This window comes from Tyto alba, unplaced genomic scaffold (genome assembly GCF_018691265.1).
Source record: "Tyto alba isolate M040663 unplaced genomic scaffold, T.alba_DEE_v4.0 Super-Scaffold_1, whole genome shotgun sequence".
Taxonomy (NCBI): domain Eukaryota; kingdom Metazoa; phylum Chordata; class Aves; order Strigiformes; family Tytonidae; genus Tyto; species Tyto alba.
Window position 1 is genome coordinate 35693876 of NW_024881261.1, and position 27435 is coordinate 35721310.

Genomic DNA, 27435 nt, shown 5'->3' on the forward strand with positions numbered 1-27435 from the left:
GAAAACACTCTGAAAGTGGGCTGGGGGGGGAGGAGGAGATCCCAGGGTGACTTGAGCAGCTGCTTCTGTATAAACCTTACCGAGCAGCACATCCTCCTTCGGCAGGATTAACAGTGGCATGGAAGCAGCACTTCCCTGCTTCGCAGACCTGCTGAGGGGGGCAGCGAGCTCATATGTGGGGCTTTTTACCTCTCTAGTGCAATAGGTTGTTTCTTACCCATCTGCCTCCTTGGCCAGGAAGAGACTTCACCTTATTGATGTTTCACTTCTGTTCAAACTTTAGCTGAGGAAAAGAAGCTTAGATGTACTTAACTAAGCATTCTTTCAGCTTTTCTCAAAAACAGTGAGTTTAGATTTTCTTCTTTATTTAGAGGGTTGGGCTCTTCTTAATACATTTCTGCATGAATGGGAATAGTATTGGAAATTAAAGGGGCTATTGAGAATGGCCAGGATAACAGAGCGGTGACTGGCATTGCAGAAAGGAGCATTAAAATAAGCAAGAAACTGTGCTTTAGTGATAATAACAGTAGAAAAACTCTCAGCTAAACCGGGCTGATAGAGTACACTGAGCGTGCCGGAAGGCTGGCGCTCCTAAAAGCGACCGAGACCAACAGGGAGACACAGTGAGAAAAAAATTAAAAAATCCCACACCACTAAAAGACATGTTCTGAGTGATTTATATGCTGTTTGTTTATTAATAATGTGCTAACAAGGCATCAGTTACAAACATGGGATGACAAGGTGACCTATATCCAAGGTGTAATGCAGAGATGTGAGGATTTATTAAGAGTAACCCCCCCCAGAGCAAAGTGCTGACACTCACCTGGTGGCTGCTGGACAGGAACCCTGCTGCGGGGGGGGGTGGGGGTGGTGGTGTATTACTCTGAGGGGGGCTGGGCCAGAACCTGAAATACTACACGGAGCCGTTGGCTTTAAGGCGTGACAAGAAGGTAACCTCTCCTGACCTCTACACCGTGCAGAATTTCCAGGCTCTGCTGTCTGCAGGCAGCCCTGCTGGAATCGGGCGCGAGGCCCCGTTCGGTAGCACCCCTGCCCCTTCCTCATGGCGTTAGCTGCTTCCCACTCCGTAGCCCAAAGAGGACTCGCCAAGACCTAGACGTGTTACTAAGATCTCAATGCGAATGTGCTGGAGGGAATTTGAGTAGCAAACGTGTGCTATGTGGTTTTTTTTTTCGCCCCCCAAACTTCTCATTTTGTTTCATTTAACAAATAGTAAAGTTAGGGAAGGTGGAGCAGCGAACTGTAAAATTTTTAATTCATGATCCCTACTGGTTTTACGGGGCTTCCTAACCAGCCGCCTAGAAATTATACTGCTCCACTGTCTTGAGCATAGAGACAGAGTTGCCCCCAGGAGGAAAAAGAAAGTTTATGGTTATTTTTGCTGCCCACATTGCGCTGGGGAGGTGGTTGTGCTGCTGTGCAGAACAGAGTAATAAATGACACAGAGCCGCAGCCCAGAGTCTGGAGCTGCCTCCCAACAGCAGCCGGTGACGCACCGTGAAGTTCTGGGGTTTGAGGGAGCCCTTTCACCTTCACGAAGACAAAAAACATACCGAAGGATCTAGTTAATTGCCAAGCAAGGACATCATGAGTAACAACTGTAGTCTGGAAAAACTTAGTGATGTGGCAGGGAAGACATGTTAGAATCTTCCTCCCCCCACCCCAAAAAAAAAAAAAAAGCACAAGTAGGTTTTGGATTTAAAAAGACTTACAAAATTTTCTTTCTCTTAAGGATCTTAAGAGACACCCTAGCAGTCAGCCTAGCAGTGACCCCAGACTAACAGCATGAATCTTCCTTCTGCGCTCTGAGTTAGAGTGCAGCCATTCAGCAAGCTGCTTACTGGCACAGTGCTGCATTGAGGACTCTGCTGTCGTAAGGAAAGTAAATAAAATCACTAGTTACCTTGCAAAAAACCTGATCGTTTGTATGACTCGAGATATGTTTCTCTTTATTTCACATGCTGATCTCAGAATAATGATTTATTTCATATGTCTTCTTTTGTGCAGTGATTAGACATTGTTAATACCTGATTTATCTGAAGTTCTGACTGTAACAGCAGATTTACTAGGGCTCACAGAAAACAGTCGGAAGCAGAACACCGATCAATGTCGATGTTTAAAAGGCCTTTTGAAGAGTTAGTCTTACTGTTGCGTTGCAGCCAGTGCTATTTTAGTGACCTTATTACCTATGTGGTGTTAAAAAGCTTTTTCTGGGGCTTTTTGTGTAAATTTCCAAGGCCAGGTCTTGGATGAGGGGAGATCTTTAGATCTTTCAATCCAGATGTAAGTTGAGGGCCCGGACCCTGGGCCAGCAGCAAGCAGCCCAGCTGACTGGATCACGGTGTAGTGATGCAGGTAAAGGACGTGGCCCAGCAGCGTGACGTTTAAAAAGCCGTATGTCAGGAAACACACGCAGGTGAGCGGGGGCCACGCGTGTCCCTGGCGCAGGAACCCCCGAGCCCTGTGACTGCAGCGTGACCCGGGCCAGGCTGGTGTGTCCGCGCGTCGCATCCGTCTTCGGGCCCACGGCACGGCCCCGCGGTGCATCACTGCAAGTGCTCTGCTGAAATCACGCCGGTACAAAAACAGGGTCGTTTGTCACTGGAAGAGAATGGGTAGGCTTTTTTTTTTTTTTTTTTTTTTTTTTTTGACTCTGTGCTTCTAATTAATCCAATGGCACTTGCAAATAATTTAAGCAAGCGTTATTTTACAGATTTAGAGAAAAGCAAAACATTTAACATATAGTTATTACATAAGGGCAGAAAAGGATGAAAAATCAACAGACAAAATAGGAAGTCGAAAAGCTGCAGAATATTAGACTATTTCTCTGCCTCTAAATTCACTCATGACTTGAACAGGATGGATTCTCTTCTTTGCAGAACCTTTTCTGACGGCTGCATAGATTTCTTCTGGCTTCTCCCTTTTAATTAGCGGCTTCTTCTCTGGAGCTTTCATTCTCCACATCACCACAGGATGCCGTGGGCCAGTAGGACTCTGAATCTTGATAATCTTTGTGGATGCAATGTAGGACATCTTCACTGTCTGCACCACGGCATTCATTAAATTTTTGGCAGCCTGTATTAGGGAAGTGACGCTATCCAACTGTAAGAAGAAACAGAAACAATAGCCGAGGAAGCCTGATTTTAATCATGATACACTTAGAAATAAAAACTAAGACTACTGTGCTGAACCCTAATTTCTTTGTTTTCCCTTGGTGAGTTTGATCATTATATTCATGTTCCCCTGCTCAGACTTACTGATACACAGAAAATAGTGCTGGTGGAATATAAATGTTTCTGTAATTTTCTTTTTTTTTACAGGTGAAATCATGATGCTTGTCTGCAGGGTCTCGTTGCAATTGCTACCTGCGGGTAACGAAAGCAGCTCAGGCAAGAGCTGCGAGAATGGGACCCGGTGGTTCCTTTGGATGGGCGAAGCCTCCCCTTGCGCTCAGGCTCCGGCGCGATGCCGGGACACGGGAAGGGCTGGTGATGTCAGAGCTGCTGAACTTGGTCCTGGAGGCCAGGATTGTACAGGGTCACAGAAAAGCAGGACAGAGCGCACAGAAATTGTGGTGACGGCGTCGCCTCTCCAACTGGTTAAGGAGCACTGCCAGCCTCAGGGGCAGAATGTGCAGCAAGTTAAACTACTGGGGCCAGTTGGGGACACCTGGGGACACTTAGGGACACCTGGGGACACCTATGGACACTCGGGGACAGTTGGGGACACTCGGGGACAGTTGGGGACACTCGGGGACAGTTGGGGACACGTATGGACAGTTGGGGACACGTATGGACAGTTGGGGACACCTACGGACAGTTGGGGACACCTACGGACAGTTGGGGACACCTACGGACAGTTGGGGACACCTACGGACAGTTGGGGACACCTGGGAGCACCTAGGGACAGTTGGGGACACCTATGGACAGTTGGGGACACTCGGGGACAGTTGGGGACACCTACAGACAGTTGGGGACACTTAGGGACACCTATGGACACTTGGGGACACCTGGGAACACCTACAGACAGTTGGGGACACCTGGGGACAGATGGGAATACCTATGGACAGTTTAGACTCCTGGGGACAGTTGGGGACACCTACAGACAGTTGGGGACACCTACAGACAGTTGGGGACACCTATGGACAGTTGGGGACACTCGGGGACAGTTGGGGACACCTACAGACAGTTGGGGACACCTGGGGACACTGTCTACGGACAGTTGGGAACACCTGGGGACACCTATGGACAGTTAGGGACACCTGGGAACACCTACAGACAGTTAGGGACACCTGGGAACACCTAGGGACAGTTGGGGACACTCGGGGACACCTATGGACAGTTGGGGACAGTTGGGGACACCTACAGACAGTTGGGGACACTTAGGGACACCTATGGACAGTTGGGGACACCTACAGACAGTTGGGGACACCTATGGACACTTGGGGACACCTGGGAACACCTACAGACAGTTGGGGACACCTGGGGACAGATGGGAATACCTATGGACAGTTTAGACTCCTGGGGACAGTTGGGGACACTTAGGGACACCTATGGACAGTTGGGGACACCTGGGGACACCTAGGGACAGTTGGGGACACCTGGGGACACTCGGGGACACCTACAGACAGTTGGGGACACTTGGGGACACCTGGGGACACCTATGGACAGTTGGGGACACCTGGGGACACTGTCTACGGACAGTTGGGAACACCTGGGGACACCTATGGACAGTTAGGGACACCTGGGAACACCTAGGGACAGTTGGGGACACCTGGGGACACTCGGGGACACCTATGGACAGTTGGGGACACTCGGGGACACCTATGGACAGTTGGGGACACTCGGGGACAGTTGGGGACACCTACAGACAGTTGGGGACACTTAGGGACACCTATGGACAGTTGGGGACACCTACAGACAGTTGGGGACACTTGGGGACACCTGGGGACACCTATGGACAGTTGGGGACACCTGGGGACACTGTCTACGGACAGTTGGGAACACCTGGGGACACCTATGGACAGTTAGGGACACCTGGGAACACCTAGGGACAGTTGGGGACACCTGGGGACACTCGGGGACACCTATGGACAGTTGGGGACACTCGGGGACACCTATGGACAGTTGGGGACACTCGGGGACAGTTGGGGACACCTACAGACAGTTGGGGACACCTACGGACAGTTGGGGACACTCGGGGACAGTTGGGGACACCTACAGACAGTTGGGGACACCTGGGGACACTGTCTACGGACAGTTGGGAACACCTGGGGACACCTATGGACAGTTAGGGACACCTGGGAACACCTAGGGACAGTTGGGGACACCTGGGGACACTTAGGGACACCTATGGACAGTTGGGGACACCTACAGACAGTTGGGGACACTCGGGGACAGTTGGGGACACCTACAGACAGTTGGGGACACTTAGGGACACCTGGGGACACCTATGGACAGTTGGGGACACCTGGGGACACTGTCTACGGACAGTTGGGAACACCTGGGGACACCTATGGACAGTTGGGGACACTTGGGAACACCTACGGCCACTTGGGGACACCTATGAACACTCGGGGACAGTCAACGATACTGGGGGACACAGACACTTGTGGACAGGCAGGGACACTCACGGACAGTGGGGGAGAGACTGGGACACTCAGGGAGAGACAGGGGGACACTCAGCCAGAGACAGACACTCTCAGTCACAGTGACAGACACGTAGAGAGACACTCACAGCGAGACAGACACTCACAGAGCCTGGGGGAGACTGAGACAGAAAGACACAGACAGACATCCCCAGACACAGACACCCCAAAAGCAGCCAAGGGTGTGGATTGAGTTGTGTTCTGGCCACACCTCTGAAGTGGCAGAAAAGCCTTCCAGTTCATAGCATCTTTCCAGCTTCTCTCCAGAAGTGCCAAAACGACTTACCAATGTTCTTTCCCCCCTGCCCCGCCAAAGTTAAATTCAGTCACGTGTATTGAATAATCGGAGTGAGTAAGAAAACCATGACTGAGAATTTAAGGAAATTCTTTCTCTGTCAAAGTACCTCCTGTTCAGTGTACTAAGAAATGCTTGACTTGTGTGTCAGGAAGAGTTGTTTCTGTAGCACTGAAACACATAGAGAATTTCCTCAGTCTCAAAGCACATAAGTAAGTTTCTCCTGCTCAAGTTCTCTGCACCGCTTTGCAGACCCTGTCCTTTTGACGTACAGAAGGGACAGACCATTGTCCTCTGAATAAAGCTGTGAGAGACTACCCAAAACAATACTTACAAAACACATACTGATACATTACGTGCCAGTCTGCTAGAACCCCAGCTGTGATCCTCTCCAGGGGTCTCCTGTGGGCATTAACAGTTTTTGCAGGGAATTGAGGTTTCACTGTTTGACCAAAGGGGATTTATCAATTGGCTATTTACAATCTCCCAAATCCTATTTACAGGTCCACCTGACTTTCATTTTTCATACAGGTGAAAACTAAGAATGGAATAACAAATACACAGTTCTTCAATCAGTGTCTGAAGTCTGAACTTCAAATTCTTTTGGAAATGAGGTCAGTTATTAAAAGTTTATCTTAATTGAACTGCTAGCTTTAAATACATTCCTGGGAGCAAATTTTCTTTGCTACTATATACTGAGAGACTGAGACTTGCAGGTTTCTTTGACAACTACTTCTGAAAATAACATGAATTTTGTATGTCTATGAACAGTAGTGAGCTGCTGAGTAATGTAGCATTTACGGTAAGGAGTATTAATTACATTTTTTATTTTCTTGCCACTTTTTTACTATGTGTGACAAGCTGCTGCTGTGAGTTACTTTGTTTCTTTCATTAAGGTTGCTTTATAAAATAAAGTGAATGATTCCCCCAAGATTAAAAGTAGCACACTGACTGAAACAAGTTAGCTATTCAGAGCAAAATCCTGACTGTTGAAGACATTGGAGTTTTCCTGGACCAAGAAATGCTAGTTATTTGCCTTGTTTTCTGAGGAGAGGATGTTTACATTTCCACATTTCCGCCCCCCCCCGGCCCAGACTACAGATCATTTCAGTGTAAGGAAAATGGAGATCTTAGCATAACAGTGACACCAAAAGATGGATGCTCAGAAAAACACAGGAAAGAGTTGGCGAGTTGGAAGCATGTCCTTAACTACCGTGTTTCTTCATCTAACTGCCAGACAATATATAGAGCCTGTCATGCACTCAATCCCAGCACAGGTTATACAGAAAATAAGCCAAACGGAGACTTGCCCTTGCGATTCTTTTTTCCCCTGTCATCAGAAACTGCTCCCTCGGCGTTTCGCTCCCCTCGGCGGTGCCACGCTCTCCCTTTGGGTTATCGGAGAGATTTCGTCCCGAGGTGTTGGGTAGGAAAGCCGGGGGTGTTTATTTTCAAGGAGCTCACTTTTGCTCTGAATGTGGCTATTGCCTTGGTTATCTATCTTTGTCTGTCTAGTAATTACATTAGACACTGCAAGAGTAGGAGGTGGGGTTAGTTCTGTGTGTTACCCATTTTTCAGGTGGGGAAAATGGATCTAATGAAGTAAATAACAAATCCTTACCGGAATCTGCCTCAGGCTATGTAGGAATCAAAGAACTGAAATGGAGCCCTATAATTAGACCAGGCCCTGTGTCCATGTCAGATGATAAACAACTTACATAAGTACTGTAAAACTGTTTCCCTTGACACACCATAATGGAACATATGCTCAGACAGGCGGTTAGCTCCGTCCCTCCCATGTACTGCTGCTTTCACTTGCAAGGATTTAAAAAAAGGAAACTGGTTTTTACAAAGCAGGTCCTAGAGAAAAAGAGAGTAATGGTTGAATATAAATCTTTTCCTTGCTGCTTCCATCGGGTTGCTTTAGTATGTGAAGAAATAGAGTGCTTGTTGTAATAACCTTTTATATGCAATGAGGCTAGGAACTATAAGAAACATCCCAATTTAGCTAATGAGCAAAGCCGTCATTATTACAGGTGAACTGTCTCGTGGTGTGTATTACCAGTAATAGTTCTTGCCTCTTTCAAGTAGTTCTTCGCAGTAGATGTTGTTTAGAAAGCTCTAGCAACTGCAGTGTCCGTAACGGGGAAAAAGCATATCCCTCACTTTGCTTCCAGAGGCCAGGAGCTCTCTGTACACACCTACCAGCATACACGAGGCAAAAGCTGTGACAGGTATCGTGTTGTTACACAAAGAACTCCAAACGATGAAACATTCCTGTCCACTCTTACTGAAAGAAAACTTTGAAAAAATAGACCAGCTCTTAGGAGTTGATACCAACTATAACAAAACCAGCGGGTTTGTATTTTCAGAATAAAACAGGAATACGAGAAGTGAAGCCACGGGTAGCGTAAGGCCCTGCAAGTAGCATTCCACTGTTAGTTCAAACAAACAGAACTACGGGTTCCTGATGACACGGAGAAACACCAGTGAGGAGAAACAAGGCGGCTGAAGGAGGAGCAGTAGCCATGCCCATGCCCGCGGCACAGGCAGGCGTCGGCTCTGTCGGAACAGCGGCTGCGGACCTAAAGCCAGGCAGAGGAGACACTGCCTTGCTGAAGGTCACGCAGCAGTACAAGAGTCAACCTCTAATAAATCCCGTGGGCTGTTACAGTAGCTGATATTTCTGCATGATCGCCAGCCTGCTGCTCAGCCCTTTGTTCCCACGCTTCAGTCCTATAGGACCTGCAGCTAGGAAGCCGTCCTGCCCATCTGGGCTTTTCTTTGAGGAGGAAAGAGCAAACCCAAAGAGGAACCCCAAAAGGAACTGAAACGCGCTGCTCCCCATCCCCTCCCCTGCCAAAGGAGCAGCTCCTAAAGGGTTCAGTTCAGCAAAAAGCTGGCTCCTGCTGTATGGCTCCTCTCCAGCAGAAACTGAAAAGCTCCAACTGTAACGAAGGCGTTGAGCAGCTTGCCGGCTGCCACAGCACTCGCGTGTTGGCTGAGGTGTGATTTTCCTGGGGCAGGGCTAGCCAAGGATGGGGACCATGTCAGCCTAAGGCCTGGTGGCAGCTCCAGAAAGCCTACCTCTTATCGTCCAACATGCTAGCTCATAGCTTGGACTCCATGCGGTTTTACCTGTGGTACACAGCCTTCAAAGCCGAAACCTGTTCATTTCATGGAGGCAACTTCTGAGGTAAGTGGCATGGGAAGTCAGTTCTAAGTCCGTTAAGTGACCTAAACCTTGAAATCCAGCCTCGAAGCACAAAGCTGGAAGTAATACAGCACCTATGTTTGCCACAAAAGTGGACTTGGATCACTGTTCAAGTCAGTCTAGGTCCTGAGATCCCAACAGGAAGAGGCAAAGAGAAATGAAACAAGGCAACTGCAGGAAAAATAGAGTGAAACAGCCAACCTCCAGTGTACAGGTCAAGGTCAGGCTGGCTAACCTGAGAGATCTCTTCTGTGCCATTTATCAGAATTTGTGCTACTGTAACTCTGAGAACCATCTCTTCCCGATTTCTATTGCCTCTGTAAGGCCAAAAACCTTGGTGTCCCTTGCCAAATACAATAGACAACGAAATACAAGGAATAGTGACTATGAATAGCACAAAATGGAAATGCCTGGCTCAAGTCAGAGAGCGAGATGATCCCCTGTAAGATAGATGATTTTTCTGCTCTGTGATATAAATCTCTTTATTTAAAGCCACATTTGGAAGAAAAGCAAGCTGTCAACATGTAAGCCCGTCACAGTGCAGTACTTGTAAAGAAATTATCAGATTATCTACAGAAACGGATGCAATTACTATCAATCTGCATACTGCAGATGGCACACCATTATGTAGTGTCTGAAGAAGCACAAATGTATTCTAATTAATAGAAGGAATAGTCCATTTTCCATCTAATCGCATGGAGTGAAGAGCTACCAAATCCTCACCATTTCTGCTCATGCAGTTTATGTATCAGCAACGCCAGTCACATTATTTTAAGTATTTTATGGGAGCGTGAGAGACTAAGTACTGCTCAAAGAATTTTTAATGAATGTAAAAACCCCACAACTGCTGCTAAACGAAGAATTAGAAGGTAGTGAATCACACACGTCTGCCTGTTTTTCTGTATGTGACCCTCTTACAACCACCCTAACCAGGGCACTGAGCGTTACAGTGCTGCTGACCAGAACGGAGGTACCAGAGCTCAGGCAGGGCAGGGAGAAGGGCGGGTGTCCACGTAACTACAGTAGGAGCAAACGAGATGATACGGCCTCAAGTCAAAAAAGGAGATGAGTTAGGAGGGCTACGTGCCGGTACTCCCCAGAGCATTCCAGCTACCCTGGGCAAAGTGGCCCGTGTAACCTACAGTAACGATAGGGCAGGGGTATTAAGTAAGAAATGTTACAGGGAAGTCTAAGATATGGGGGGCACAGATGAAAATCAACTGCAGAAGATACTGTGATAGAGGCAGTGAAAGACCATGAGCGGTGTCTGGGGATAGCAACATAGTTATTCTCACGTGTAATGCTCTTCGCTCTCACAGGGTAAGTCCTGAATAGAACTACGTGTACGTGCACCAGCACCTCCTTAGGCACAGTGCTTCTAGAGGTGAGAATCCATTTTCCTGTTCAGAGAGGCAGTGGTGCCCTTACACCCTGGCATCACTGGCCCCTGTTACATGGAAGTATATAAGGTTCACCTGGAATGCCGTTTCACACGTGCTTTACTTTCTCCTCTGTAGCTTTATCCAGAGGATGATACAGGTAAGACGTAAGTAGTGACTTATCTCAACTTTACGTAGACAGTTGTTTCTTCTAGAGATCCACAAATATGTCCTCTGCTCCTCATCCCTCTATTCTCTCATCTGACTTGGTCTTTAGGCTTCAACAGGTTTTTTTCATGAACTGCTCTTCTTGTGCAAAAAAAAACCCTAAAATTCCATGAGGCCAAAGGAACTCTCAGAGCCTCGTGCACAGAGAGGGAAGCGTGCGGTAGATACAAATGCCACCGTACAGCTGTACAACAGAGTTTTTATGTGTGGTCTGGCATCAGCTTTTGCTTGCTTATTCTCACTTTGTGCAGCAAAGGTGAGTCGCCAGAGCAGCAGCAGGTAGGTATGAAGAGTCAGAACATGTTAATCCATTATTTCTCCCCGGAGAGGAGCTTTCCTCCTCCACTCTTTGCATACACCTACTGCAGCTCGTGGGGGGAGACAGATATAACCAAAGGGAACTTCAAGGAGCTGTAGACAGACAGTGGAGGAGGGACTGTGATTTAGGTAGTTCGATGCTGAGCATACATGTCAACAGCTACAGAAGAGTGAAATCACAGGGCAAGAGAAAAAGGAAAAAAAGAGGCAACCTTTACGTTTATTCCCTTATGCCCTTGCTAAGAACTTTTTTTCTCTGTAGCCGATCTTTACTATCTGCAAGGGTGTACACTCTTATTTTCTTAACCATGTTTGATGTCTCTTTTTCTGAATCTGAGTTTTTAGTAGCACAAACAGATAAAGGAAAGAATAGCAAGACAAGGGAGAAGATCGTCCCATTCCGGCGATGCTTTGGGCTCCTTAGGAAAATAACTTTGCTATTCATTTTGTATGACCAAAGCAGAGGTTTGTGTAGCCTTGCCCAAAAGGCAAAGAAAACCTTGAAGACAGGCGAGTGAACATCAGCTGGCTGAGCAGCTGCCTGACAGATAATCAGTGCACAGATATTCTATTGGCATCATTTCTATAATTTGTTCCTTACTGTGCTCCCAGATCTTCTGCGTGTGTGCATGTGTGTAAGGTGGGGGCAGGGGAGAGAGAAAGAACCTCAGTGCTTTTTTAGGGAGAACTTTGTTTTGTGACTGTTTTTCATGGCTAGGTAAGTTAAATGATCAAAAGCTGAAGCCCCCACGTGAACATCCACAGCCAGAATTTGCTCTGGCTTTTAAAAACAGCAATTAAGTAATCTGCCCTTTTGTATCAGGAGTGCATATCTCTCCCTCTCTTCTTAGAGTTTTATTGATACAACGTATATTTAAGTAAGTCCCCTATCCTCTGAAAATTGAAGCAAGCCAAACACAAATAGCTCACGTGCACCTAGATTAGGAGAAGCCTTACAGGAAAGCCATCTATGTAGTCTGGTACCTTTTTCACAGAATTGCAATTTTAAATGGAAAGGGACAGTTGAGCGCAGTCAATCACTAACACCTGTGAGACTTTTCTGGTAATGTTACCAAAGTTTTTTTTTTTTAAAGTGTCCAGTGACTTTAAAAGGGTTTGGTTGAGAGCACAGGTCCCTTGAAGCAGTCAGTAGCTGACAGTTTTTCTCTTTTATAGGCCTAACCCTAATACCTGTATTAAGGAAAAGAACTACCCCCACTGCTGGAGCAGCTTCCAAGAATGCTTTGACAGAATATCAACCAGAATTTACAGCATCTCACTTTTACTTTGCACAACACTTCCAGAACTGCTGAGGACCGTAGAGGTGTTCTTCAATGGCACTGACTCGAAGCTAAGCATGTGTTTAGGTGTGTTGATTGAAACGGGACCGAGTTTAGGGGTTATAGGAACTTGCAATGATTTCCCCGAGCAGGAGTTTCCAGATGCACACATTGTATGTCATCATCCTCCTCCTTTAAAACAGGATGAAGAACTGTAGTTATCACTCTCAGATGATAAATGATGTTAAATTTGGGGTTTAATTTTTAGAAATAAAACTTAGCACCAGGAATAGATACTTTGCACTGTGAGCATACAGGGGAGAGAAGAAAAGGGTCAAGAACGTCTCATGCAGTGAGTCTCATTCTAGCAGGAGAAAAAAGAGGAAGGACCTTTGCAGCAAATCCAGCAGGGAATTGTGCTCGACAATGAAAATGGGAAAAGGGAAATGAGAGACTATATGCATATTTCTCAGGTAGAGATTGTGAGGTGGAAGCTGCATCACAGTAAATAAACTGTATGTATTGTGTTCTTTGAGTCCTCTGTCTGTTTGAGGCAGGCTCCCCAGCTGTGTCATGACAAAACACAAACTAACACAGCTGATGGTATATAACTGTGCATTATCCCCTTTAGCACAAGCACATACTACTTCCACTAAATCCTAACGGATCATTTACTTGCACTACAGCTAAGGGCTGTTAGACCTATATAATACCAAGAAACCTCATCAAGTTACCATACTCTATTTTTTATCTTTGTCTCAACACACAGATTTACCATCTCAACTGCAATTAATCCCCTGTGGATTTCTTTTTCTCTAGATGCTACTCCATTCACACTCCGTATGTGTCACTAAATGATCCACTAGCTTAAAATGTCTGACAGCCCTTAAAGCCAAATTATTCCACAGGAACCGTTAGGAATTTAAAAAAACCGAACACCTACAAATGCTTAGTCCTCCTGTTAGGCTGCCGGGCTTACACTTCACTGTCTTTAAGCGACAATAAAAACCAGCAAAGAAAAGAATACCTTCAGAACTACAGGGGTACACATTCTTACATACACACAGGAACGCACGACTCCACATTTTAAATTTCTTTTGATACAAAGAGTAGCTTTTTCCATTTCTCTACTTACAGCAGACATGATGAGCTCTCCACCCAGGTTCTGGATCTCTGCTTTAACTTGACTGCAGATTTTGAGCTGATGGGAGTAGAGCTTGATCTGTTCAAGGTAAGCCAACAAATCCTGTTTGCACGACTGGTCTGGACACTGAAACCATAACAAAAGAACACTTCATGAACCATTACAGCATTACGTTTGCTAATTCGAAATTTTCTCTCTACTATCGCATTAATACTTCACAGACTATTCAAATTCTATGCATTACCATGTAGTTTTTCAAGCTTATGGAATTGCAGTTGACGTGTTTCAATCCAAAACCTGCCAGGAGTCAGAAAAGTCACCAATTCTATCGAATTCATGACACGCTTTACCTGAACTACTGCCTTTGATGAAGAAACATGACACTTGCTTAAAATCAGGGTGTGACAATTCTACTCTCCATGACTGTGCTTGGTTAGGAAAACAAGTTCATGTTTTACCTTTAGCAAAAGATAAGAATGACTAAGAAAGATCAGAGTGACCAATTTTAAATTCATTACTATGGATTCAACATCATAATCTACCTCATGTTCTGCTCCATCCATTATCAAAATGCTTTCTGTACTTCGGCATCTTTTAGAAGAAAAATAAAACAATCACTTGACATGCGCTCTTTCGAGTGTGACGTTTTCAAAGCATTAGTGTCTAACAGAAAAATACGTGACCTTACATCTGTTTTTTTCCTTCCTCTGTGCTACTTTCAAGAATTACACACCTCAGTAGTGAAACACTGGGGTCTCAGCAACTCTTTAGAAAACTAGATTATTAACTCCTATTTCTTTTTTATTGTTAAGAACTTGTCCCTCTTGCCTAATGCACCTATCTATAATCCCTTTAAGCATCACAACTAATTATATCCAGACACGGTAGATTTCCTGCAATGAGATGCTTCCTTGTCCATTTTTAACTATGCTGTGATTTCATCTTTTGTTTTCCACTGGAAAAACTCAAGAAACAGGCAGATAGAGTGCTGATATAGCGTCTCATCCACTTCACATACTGACAACGTCAATTACTGAAGTACAGAGACAAAAATAATCTACCCTTCATACATAGCACTCTTTCATATACTATCATTGGCAGGCCAGTCACATTTACCTCTCTTCCTTAGACATCTCTTCTCTACTCATTTATAACAGTTTTGGAATGCTTAAGATAATATGCTACAAAGAAGAGGAAATTGTCGCTCTAGAACAAGAGCACGAGGTTAAAATAGTTCTCTGAAAACACTAGTTCTATGGTCAGTCACTTTCAAAACAATGAAACTCTCAGCATTATTAGGAGAAGACTTCCTTATTGTTATTGCTACCGAAACCAAACACAGGGCTGCAACTGAAGGACATTGAATAAATCCTGAGTTTATTCATCCCACGAGCAATGGATGGTGGCCAGTTTAATGCCTGCTCACAGTCTGAGCCAGAGATCCTGACAAATGATTAGACCTTCTTTTCCATACTGATTGACAGTAGTGGGGTGTTAATGAGGTCTTTCCCTAACCAACGCAGCAGTTTTTCACTAACAGAAATATTCGCAGAAACCTCCCGAGTTCTCTGACAAATCACACGGCGATTACGAACACACCAACACCAACATTCACGATTCCAAGTGAAAAAGCCACCGGCACAGCGGTGGCACAAAGCATCAAGACAATGCTGCAGGATTTTCTGACTGTAAACAATGCTGGGTTTACTTTGCTTTTGATTTCCTCCCTTTTTTTCCGCAATTCTTTGTTACCTGTAAGCTTTTAGGTAAGACAATCCTGTAGGCAGAAGATCTCTTCAGCACATCTGCTTGCATCATATCTATCCACTATTCACTTCCAAGGATGATTTTAAAAATTTACTTTCAGGAAAACTTTTGTAAAGCATATGGGACCCGTTTCAAAGTCACAAGACTATCTGGTTCTGACTATCCAGAGAAGTGTTTACCTACAAAACCCTTTGACACCAATAGTCCAAAGACTCAGACAGTGCTGGGGGACAAAGACGGAAGAAAGATAACCTAGGTCAAGCAGCAAAAGCACAGGTTCTAGTAAGTATACAGATCTAGAGAGAGATGAGGCTGGAAAACAAGTAATTACCAAGACAGAGAATAGAGGTCTGTAACCTTCCTGATGGCAGTGCTGAGCTCTAGCACCTGTCCTGACCAGTCAGCCCCCTCAGCAGAACTCTACGCCATTGCAACAACCCTGTGTTCCCACACCTAAACTGACTCGCCTGCAACAACCTGCGTTGTTTCTAGGTAATTTACACAAGCAGGTCAAGAAGGCAGTAGTATACTGTATGTCTCCTGTTACATTCCTACCTTAAAGGACCTACCTCTCTCTACAAATATAGGGGGTTTTATGTATCTATATATACATGCAGACATTTATAGTCTTATATACTATATGTCAAATCTGTCGCTTTCATACCTTACACAAGTTCACAAATCTACACCTGTACAAATATATATGCAGATAAATATACATACATATATATCGGTGATCTATGTACATCTATATTTCTCTGTGTAAGTGTATATACAAAGACACACACGTAACAAAGAAGAGAATCCACACATACAATTAACAGACAATCCATGTAGTCATTGCTTCAGAAATCGAGAAGGAAAATCAGATCTAAACGTCAGGAACGCTTTTGTAAGGGACCTTCTCGGGTGTCGGAGCTCTGCAGATGGGTTCATCTGCAATAAAGTTCAATGCGTTGCTGAATAAATAACCTACCTGATTGGCAATCAGCCGTGCCAGGGCATCCATCCTTGATCCCGACTCAGAAATCATTTTTGCTGCGTTAATGACATCGGAGGTGTTCTTCAGTGGCCCTCTACCCCTTCAAATGAAACAAAGAATACTACGATGTTATTCAAAAACTGAGATTAAATCCCATCCATACAAATTAGTCACAGAACTCCCCTGAACAAAACAATTAATACATACAGAAGCAACATTAACTACGTTGCCTGCTCTGTCCAATCATTTCTTTTCAGTTCAGCATCAAATGGATGCTGAGGTACCAGAAAGATGTCACGCCATCTCTTCATACTGGCAGCACAACCTATGCCAAATCCCAAGGATACGGATCCTGAGAGCCTACTTGTGCCGTTTGCTTTTTCCGTGGTTACATAAAGTTTACATTCCTTTCCCTTACAGGAATTTTCAAGTCAATATGTTCAAAGACAGCTCAGCACAGTGGTGTATTAAGACACTTATTATGGATTATCTGGTCAGAAATTTAGGTATCTCACACCATCAAACAATCAGCATTTCATAGCTTCGCTATGACTGTCAGCTCCAAACTGCTACCCGAGCGGTTTTTGTCACGTTAAAGTCAAGAGCTTCAGGCACTGACCGCTAGCATTGTTGGTCCCAATTTCTAGCACAGCAAATCCTAACAGCTCTCACTGTAATTACGGGTTTTCTGGGGACAGTGCAGAAGAGGCACTAACTCCAAACCAGTACAGACCCACCGATACAGCCACCTCTTTGCTCCTGTCTCTTCCGATCAAAGCTCAGCAACGGATGCGGCCTGGAGATCTCGGCCAACCCCAGTCCCGCGTCCATCTGAGTGTCCCCGACTTGCATCCACTTAGCATTCAGGCTGGGCCTCGATGAGGCAAGGGCTCCCTGTCCATGGGCATCGACTGGACATTTCTTGACTTCCTGAAGAACACCAGGGCCCTCATCCAGGTGATTATTGTGATTTTTCAAGGCTAAGTATTGTCAGACCAATGTAAAATAAGCTTTTGTGCCTTCCAGAAAGGTTAGAAGCTATGAATACCATGTATGTTCAGACAGGCTTCTGAAACGGCCTCCCTTCATATTTTCATAAGCTACCTAAAGAACACACAGTATAGACATAGTACCGGCAAGGAAACCGCAAAACAGTCAGAACAACTTACTCTGGGATGACCCGGTTATTGAAGGGCCACGGTCACAACCAAGGAAAAAACAGAAGGAACATGGTTTTGCTGCCATCTGCCTCAGTTTCTGCACTGCTCAGTTCTTTATGACTCGAATGAAGGAAAACAGGGAATCCTTAACGAACATAAATTTGACACCGATGCGGAAGGAGAAGTAGATAGGCCGGGAAGCCAGACTTGGCAATACGTTGAGAAAAGTAAGAAAGACACAGTAGATGCAATTTAAAAAGGATACATGCGCTGAGGTAAGAAAATCAAACATGCAGATTTAAGCAGAGTTAGTCCCTACACGACAAGACAGTAAGAAGCCATCTGGAGTGTCAGCGGATCACCAGTCCACTGGGAATCAACGCGAGCATGCCACGGAAGAAAGGGTGATAAAAGGTTTACCTGCGTGGTAAACACAGAGGACGAGTAAGACTTCTGCTCTTTTTTACAGCAATGAAGTCTCTAGGAAAACTCCTGGAAAGACTTAAGACTTAATTTAGAAAAGAGAAAACAGAGTGCCAACGTAATGGACTGCGTTCGAATTTCCTTCCTAAGTTTCAGCTTATTACAGTGGAGTAAGCAGTCAGGCTCTGGGAAGAACCTAAACATAAAAGTTCCTCTTCATCCAAGGTGACTGGTTTATTCGGCACGATTATATGCCTTTTTACATATGGTTACGTGGTCTCTCCACCATGACCTCTAACATCATGCACGTCTTCTCTCAAAAGAAGACTTTTGTCTTCTGTCCAAGCAGACACCTTCCGTTCCACGGAATGGTAGGAAGCAGCGCGAAATTTCTCAATGAATCTGTAGTAATTAGCCCAATGATTTCTTCAGCGCCAGCTCTGAAGAAACCAAGGAAGTGGGAAAAAGACTAAACACAGAAACAGATCAGAAGTCCAGACTTTTCCTTTGAATTAAATTGGCAGGATGCAAGCTACATATCCCTTTTCTCCCAGAGCTTTGCAGAACAATAATGCGACTGTGGCGAAAGAAATACTGAAAATGGCCAGTGTAGTAATTCACTGGAGTAGTTAAATCCTTTACACCTATGTGGTGGTTAAATGTGAATCTGAAATTACTGTTCATTTTCAGCTATTTATCATGGATACACTTTTCTACCAGTTCTATGATTTCCAGGACAGATTCTATTATCTAGCTACCGATCTGGCAATCTCACACTAGTAACTTTCTCAGGTAGGTCAATCCTTCTCTTCCCAAACCTCTTGTGTTTTACACCGGCTTTATGAAATTAAGCAAGCTATTATTTAGAAGGCTTTGCACTAAGAGAAACCCAATCCATTCCTCCTTCTGGTCGATACAGCTTCTTTTATTTTGCCACCCAAGACCAAAACAGAGCAAGCAAGAAATTTCTAAGTAGTTAGTAGACAATATAAAGCAGATTTTTCAAAGGCCTTTTGCGTCTACCAATTCCAATAGCAGTGCCCAAAATTGTCCGATTTTCACTAAAACCGCCATCTCTTGTTGCTGTCTCTGCAGAAAATCTGGGTGTTCCAGTAATTTCACAAAACATCACGAAGACTCTGTGGTATTTTTGTAGTTCGTCTTTGGTGCCACATCTACATGACAAGGTTTCTCATTTGCGGGCCGCCGCTGCCCATCAGGCACCATGACACAAAAGTGCGTGGCCCCACCTTCCCCTTCACCCCCAGCTGCTTTCAAGGGGCACGGCCCTGGCTCCCCGTCTGTGAAAGCCCTCGGGTCCATCCTTGCTATCACCTGTCCCTGACTTCTGCGTACTTCTCTCAAAGCAGGCCTTCATCGAGGCCGTAAAATGCAACGTGACTGCGTAACAATGAAAAAAAAATGTCCCACATTTGCATTAATGTTTGGACAGACTATCCGATACCGTTAAAACACAGAGAGACCTTTTCTCAACAACCTGCCATGTTTTCTTCCTCTCCCTGGTTTGATGAAGGAAACAGGAATACAGCTATTTAAACGTGAAAAGGACAAAATGCTCTCGTTTCTAAGCTCACCTATCCGATTTTGTCAGCTGTGTAAAATTTGTCAGAAAATCCAGGCACTGAAAACTTGGCTGTGGGGTCAAAGGTGAACACGACAGCATCAGAAACTGTCGCTAAAAGCGCTATTTCTGGCCTCTGATTTTAAAAAGCATATGGCTTAACACCAAGGAAATCTTGCTTCAGAATGCAGTCCTATATAGCAAAGTGCTGTTTCATCATCCTGATTATGACACTTTCAAATCTGAGAAATCCTGAAAGAGTCCGTAGGGAAAAAATGCCGATATTACTTGAATAGTTACTGATCATTATGTTACCTGTCAAATATGCTACATAACTTGTAACTATATCTTAAAATAGTACGGAGGGGATGGGGGAGAGGGTACATCACGGCAGAGGAGTTGTAGGTATAGCCCGGGAGGTGGAAGATAATTTCTGGATGTAGACGATAAGTTAATACAGAATAAATCAGTGCAACTTAAAAAGACAAACTACTTTAAAAAACAAACAAACAAAAGAAACTCCAAACATTTGGAACTCTGGCAGATGAATAACCTAACACTTCAATTCGGAAGGGCCAAGATAAAGGTTGAAGGTGCCAACTACTCTCTGTGCACAGAGTTACTGAGAAGCTTTTAATTACATCGTGACAAACCCAGAGTAAAATATATAGTACGCTTTAGTTACTCCTGGGAGGGGAAGAAAAAAAAAAAAAAAAGGATGGCAGCAAAAGAAGATGTTGACACTTTAGAGAACTGTCTTCTAACGGCTTTTTAGATATTCAACGTGAAAGCAAACAAAGGAGACAGTAAATTCACTATCCAAAAACAAACACTGAAAACCCCAAACTTGGGGTTCAGAGAGCTCCTTTTGCAGAATTATTATCAGACAAAAAGTGTCGTCAACTAGTCATAGAATGAGACCTCAAATCCAGTAACGCAGGGTAACAGCGCCAGCTGTACTATATACCCACACAGCTGTAATTATGCATTTCCAAATACTATATGACCCATCTGCAGTTCTCAAGCTTACACTTTGGATCCCATTTCTTCCCTAATCAAACTGACCGCAACCCTGCTAATCAGATGACAGAAATCGCAAAGGAAAGTGGATTGAGGCTTTCAGTTCCCTCTTGTGTATGTCGTAGTTCACGCCATTAAACACCACATGTATTTTGTGGTGAGAATTAAATACCTTTTGGAGTAACTGCCTCTGTGTGGTGACTACCTTGCGAGTAAAGAAAGTGTATCTGGATTTCAATACCAGCCAAACAAACTGGAAAGTCTGGGAAACCCGTCTCACATGCACACATGAAGACTGACCCGATTTCTTAACAAGTTTCTACCTTACATTACGCCTCCCAGATTAACACAGCACACAGTACATAAATATATGAAACCTGGCATCCTTCTCCACTGTTCAGAACCTGACTTCCATGGAAATATCTAGGGCCACTGGATCAAACGTAGGCATTTTATGCAGCTGGTCGAGACAAATCACCGTAGTCCCACTCTGCCTTAACCTCCAGCTACAAAACAGGGTGAGGCCAAACCACAAGAGCTGGATAACCTTCTCCATGTGGTTCTCTGTATTCTAGCGGGCAAAGCACCATTAACCTGCCTGGCAACTCCCTTCAGCCCTTCCCTGGACCTGCTAATTCTCTGGGTGTTTTATTGACTCTGCCTCTGTCGCTGCGTGCAGCCACCCTGACATGAAGACTGCATGATAGATACACCTTGAAACCATCACAGGTGTTATGGTCTACTGCCATTTACACAACGAATTCTACTTTGGTGCTTTTGGGTATTTAGAAAACATGACTCCTCAATGGATGATGAAGATAACTAAGTGCCTTTACACATTTAGGTTTCTGTACTTAGGGCACAAGATTCGTAAGATACACATTTCTTGCCCAAGGGCGTCATTGGATGCTACCTAAAGACAGAAGAGAAATCCAGAACCTAGTGCGGTCCATGCGGGTGCAAAAAGAGCTGATGAGAAGTCTTTTAACAATTAAGCTAAGAGCTGTATCCATGACGTACAGTTTCCATTCTGAACCCTTCTTATCTCAAATTTTCTCATTCCACTTGACTGAATCTTCAATCATAACAATCGTAAAACCTCCTTCAGATCTAAAAAAAAAAAAAAAAAAAAAAATCACAAGACTGGCCAAAAAGTATACCGCTGAGATTATATGGAGCTTGTTTTATTTCCACAGCTCAAGGCTCCATGCTGCTCACGTCTTTACCCTTTTAGTCTCTAATACTGAAAGTCCAAACCATTTTACTTTTAAATGACAGTTAAGGCTCTGTCCTACTTGAAACAAGGGCTTCCTCAGAGTGGATAGTTATGATGAGCGGCCACTCTTTACCAGGCCATCCCCTCCAGCATCCCTACCCTGCCAGGCAGCAGCACCAGGAGACACAGATGTGCTGCAGCTCACTCCCGTGATCGCAGTCACCTTGGACACCTGTGCAAGAACAGGGAGATGGTAAGTAGAAGAGCAAAAATTATTGTGAAACAATACCCCGAGAGGCTCCTCTACCCACGGGTCTTCAGAAACAGATACTTCAAGGAAAAAAAAAAAAAGAAACTCGTATTGCTAGATGCAGAAGAAATCAGGAGAATCGGCAAAACCAATTAACGGTAGCGCTATCGTGGGCTAGAAAGAAGGCCGTGCTACAACCTGGTCTGTCTTACAGCATTATTTCACTCTACGCTGTTAGGCTCTGCAAATTTTTTTTCACCTTCCCTCTAACATTTTTCAATTTCTTTACATTGATTCACAGCACAATCCTTTTATGTCTTTCTTGCCAATACTTCCTTCTGTAATATTCTTTACTGAAGTATTTAGCATTACACCGAAGTGTCAATTCCAAAATGATTCATTCAGAATGCCTTTATAACATGTAACATCATTTTTCTTGCCACCATTCCTGCCAGTTTCAGAGTTTACATGCGCCAGATCCTACATGTGCTATATCCTACTTCTCTTGTTATCACATGCTATTAATTGTCATATTTTTCAACATTCCTGCCCATCAGCTATCACTAATAGCTTTTAAAGCTACTTGAAAGAATGAGATCTCAGTAGTACAACTATAATTGTAACTACCCACTGTGTCACAACAAACAAATCAGTCTTCTGAAAAATCCCTGGAAAAATATAAATTAATACCAAACTTTGATTCAAAAACTCACATGGGCTATTGGTAACCTGCTAACATTTTTGCTCAAAAAGACTTATCTGACTCACGGTATATAAAAATACTGCACAGTCCTCTTTCAGAGTGCTCATCCAGTGTTTTGCAAAGGAAAAATTCACAACGATCAAAGATTTCGCAAATACAATAAATGGACTTTAAGTTGAGTGAACTTTAGGACACAGAACAGAGGAATGTAAGACATCTTTAGAGTTAGGGAGTCACATTTCTGGTCATTATATTCTGTGTAATTGCATTTATCAAGTTTTCAAGTTTCATCTTCAGAAAACAACAGACATTTTTGCCCGACTGTGACATCTGACATTTCAAAGAAGGGAGTTACGAACTGGTACGCCGTACATTCCATTCTTTACCAATTCAACACCAACTGGACTTAAAGATCCATCATGATTATGCATGTACCAAAAGCAGGACTATCCAAGCCAAAATGAGGCAACCAACTTGTAATGATAGGTCAGGTAATGGAAAACATTGAAGTTCACCTTTCAAAATACGTTCCTTTAATTAGCACATCATTTTTAAGATTTTAGCAGTAAACTGTCCTCAGCTATTTGTTTTCAAAAAATAAAAGCACTTTCCACTTTGCAAAATGAAACAGATAGCATGATATTAAATGTAATTAACACATTTTGCAGTCAAAAGTACTCATCAAAAATTTACATTCGTTATATACGCACCTAGCACATCTGCTTTGCCATTGTGACAGACGCTTATTAATACAGTTATCTAATCACATTACTCTATTGCTAATGGCTCAGTAAGCCATCTTCTGAACACCTCACATGTTTCTGGTTATCTGTCTGTCATGGTTTGAGCCTGGTCAGCAGCCAAACACCACGCAGCCGCTCACCCAACCTCCCCCACCTGGGAATGGGGAAGGAATTGGAGGGGCAAAGGGAGACTCACGGGTTGAGATTAACAGTTTAATAACAGTAATAAAATAATACGGTGACAGTATAAACGGGTAATGTACAATGCAACTGCTCCCCTCCCGCTGACCGACACCTAGGCCGTTCCCGGCTAGCGATGCTGAAACACAAAGACGCCACAGCAGCGATCCTGGAAGTGAGAGCACACCCCTTCCCGCCCACCCCTTCCTTATATGGTCAGCATAACATCACATGACATGGACTATCGGCCAATCTGGGCCCACTGCTCCAGCTGTGCTCCCTCCCTGCTTCTTGCAAGCCTGCACACAGGCAGGGCACAGGGAGCTGGAGAGTCCCTGACATCTCAGCGTGCCATCAGCACTCCTCCAGCTACCAAACCAAACATGAACTCTATTCCAGCCCAAACCAGGACACTGTTGAACCGATTAGCAGTCTTTCCAAATCAATACTTCTTTACCTCTACAGCCTCTGAAAAGCACCACTAACTTGCACTTTTGTTTCCACAACACTCTATAATTCTACCATTGCAATACTTGTAACACGACGTCTTTGTAATATGTGTATCATACGAATGAGACTGAATTTAAAGACGCTTCCTTTAATACGATACCTATGAATTTTGATACGAGAGATGTCTTGGAAGAATACTTTCTACGGTAAGGCTGGTGACCATGAAACAGGAAACTCAGCTGAATACTACTAATTTTGGATATCTTCAGGAATGTATAGATCCCAAATACTACTTACTCATGTGTTAATCCACCCTAAAACTTTTGTGCCTTGCAACTCGCAACCATTTTTCCCTCTCAGTTTGGTTCTTATGTCCAGAGGAAAAAAGTAAACTTCCTCACATCAAAATAGGATATTGATTTTCTAATTTCTTTTTTCCTTCAGCTTCAAAATCTGTGTAGAAAATCTCCTGTCCTCCTGCCAGACTACTAAAGATCACGCACTTGTTTGAAATGCTGGCATTTAGTTAGAGAATTAATTAGTTAGACAATCAGAAAATTCAATTAATTATGGAAATATTTGGCTACAACTGAACATCTGTGTTTTAAGATTTTCAAAACTGTGGAAATAATATCCTTTTCTAATATCCCAGCCGTTAACTACCAATATCCACTGAACACTTGTACTCACTGTTACAGTGGACATATTCTCTTACCAACTCATCTCCTAATTTCTAAGTCCTTATGAAGGTACTGATGAAGCTTTCTTACAGGTAAGTTCCCAGAAGGCAAACAAGTTGGACTTGTTAGGCTTGAATTTTTGATTTTTCTTGATTTTTCTGATACTACTTTATCCCCATTTATTGTCTATTATACACTGTCTTTCTCACTGACAAGTTGCTCTTTCACGTGGCACTGCCACAGAATCAGACTAAAAGGGAACTGAAGCTCCTGAAAGTGCCACCTTGGATATCAGGTATGATCAGAATCCTTCAGATATAACTCTTGAGAGCTAAAACACCACCTAGGTAGGGGGTCTGGGGGTTTTGCTTTGGTGTTTTTTTGTTTTGCTTTGGTGTTTTTTTTGATTGTTTGTTTGTTTTGTTTTTGTTGTTTTGGGGTTTTTTGTTTGTTCGTTTGTTTTGTTTTGTTTTTGTTGTTTTGGGTTTTTTTTGTTTGTTCGTTTGGTTTTTTTGAGTAAAACCTGCAGATACTTTTTTTACTTTTCCTCCCTCCATATTACAATAGCCTAATGGGCATGACCAAAAGCAGCAATTTCAGTCCTAGGTTGTCTTTCCGACTGCATTACTTACTTGACTATTACTGAAAAAGTACCTGGCTTTAAAATGCTATGCAAAGAGGAAACTACTTTCAGATTTTTTGATTAAAAATATATACTTTGCATGACGAAAAAGAACAGTTTTAGAGACTGACCATGTTCTATTTTCTCTGTCTTTCATCAATTTGATACTTGTCTTGTACACATTTTAAAAATAAAACTAAGCAAACTACTTTTGATTTATACTGCAGACAACTCAGAGTTACAAACAGCTTTACGGTATCAAACGAAACGGGTCATGATGCTCCCATCCTCCCAAATCTCCCACATTTCTCATAGCGGGCTCTTCCCACTGCTCTTACCTACTGACGTAAACACAGTGTAACACAGCGTGCGCAAACGAAATCTTTCAATAGTCTGCCTTGAGAATTAAAATATCAAAAGTCTTCAAAATATCACAGAACTGGAATTGCTACCACGAGACTCAAAATAATAAAACTCAAATTCTTTGTATTTACTTTTGTTTTCCAAGCCTTTGGGGATTGCCTTTCCAGGACTTGCTCAACAGCCAAGAAACTTACTTAAAAGATGCCGGAGGCAAGCTTCGCCTACAGTAACATACCTCAAGTGCCAAGACATGAAGCAATATACGTGGAAAGATTTCTAATAATGTTGTGAGTTGTCAGCGCTAGCTGTATGAGTCTAATGAAAGAGCAGTGACAACACGGAAGCTCTTAATTCCTGTGTGGCTCAGCAAACATCAGGAAGAAAGTTCTGTTGCAGCCACAGGGTGGTGAGAGATAAGCGGTAGTATGTGAGGAAGACATGGTCGCTGGCTAGAAGCCATTGCTGATGCCCCCCCCCCCAAAAAAAAAAAGAAAAAAAAAAAAAAGAAAATTAGAGCGAAGACATGAGGAAAACTATTTCTATGTGTGTTGTTTGCTATGATGTATACCCTCTGGCAAACAGTTATGTCTGCTTACAGCGTTGTACAAAGCTGCTTAGCTCACTTTTTTATTTTTTTTTTTCCCTTTTTAGGAATAAGGAATTTGCTACTGAGTAGCAATAGAGAGCATTCATCATTCCTGATGCAGAATGCCAGGTGTGAGGAAGGGAATTCCTTCCCTGCAGTGATGCAAGAACTCACCTGCTTAAAAGCTCGGCTGCAGAGACTGCAAACTAGAGCCAGATTTTGGGCCTTAGGTACATCACGCCTTATCATCTCAAACTGTCTGGTGCAACCACAGCAAAACAGGTCATTCCCAGTTGTGTTAATTATATACTTCAAAACTTTTCTTAACAATAAACAAGGCTAAAAACTTTTTTTAATCGAACACAGTTTCTGCAGAAAAATTATATTCAACACAGTATCATTCAACAGAGTAAGTTATTTGACATCGGCAAGTGTTGCCATCACTTTGCTATGTCAAGATTAAAGCGCTGGAAGACATGTTTGTCGCGGGCTCTCTGGTGAATGAGACTTTTACTTTATACCAAAGTAGCTGAAATTTCCTAGGACCGAAGAAGTATCCTCTGGGAGTATTTCTGTTAAATACACCATGCCCAAGAAGTAACACGATAGGCCTGAATAAAAACGTCACTTTGTTTTTTCAGAGTTAAACTGTACTTTATTCTAAGGCCTAAAAGTATAGCTGCAGCTTTTTTCCTCAGCCTATGGGACCTGAATTTGAAGAAACCTTCTGGAATCAACTCCCGCCTTAGCAGGCAATGCGGTACAGATAGCTGCTCGTTCACTGAAATCCTGACAGAATCCTGAGGGTTTCTGTTCTGAGGCTTGTACTCTGTCCCAGGCCACGAGAAGATCTCTTTCTACATTCATAACCAGGCTTTATTGATGAGAAAAGCTGTTTTAACACAGTTAGGCAACCCATTGAACAGTCATGTTCACAAACATATTTATCTTTACATTTATAATGTTCCTCTCACTGCATGAGCAGAATTATAGGGCTGTGTAGCTTTTTAGCATGGCTTGTCTTAGCATTGGTTGGGAAGACAACTCTTCCAAACTTGGTCAAACTAGTAATATTCACTCGGTCAAACACTGCACAGCTTGACTCTGAAAGGGAAACACAAGACATAGGCTCCACACCGCAGTGAAGATGGAAAGAAGAACTGCACTGTGTTTAGGATTACA

At 43.6% G+C, this 27435-nt stretch overlaps 1 protein-coding gene across 1 annotated transcript in view; it reads right to left on the reverse strand.

Moving 5' to 3' along the window:
- Positions 1-665: 665 nt before the first annotated feature.
- The window catches only part of CTNNA3 (catenin alpha 3), a 519632-nt gene continuing 492862 nt past the window's right edge, over positions 666-27435 (reverse strand). The window contains exons 16-18 of the mRNA XM_032994547.2: positions 16270-16375; positions 13518-13652; positions 666-3123 (exon numbers count right to left, since the gene is read on the reverse strand). Of these exons, the coding sequence (XP_032850438.1) occupies positions 2836-3123; positions 13518-13652; positions 16270-16375 (529 nt within the window). The 3' untranslated portion in view covers positions 666-2835. The remainder of the gene's footprint in view (positions 3124-13517; positions 13653-16269; positions 16376-27435) is intronic.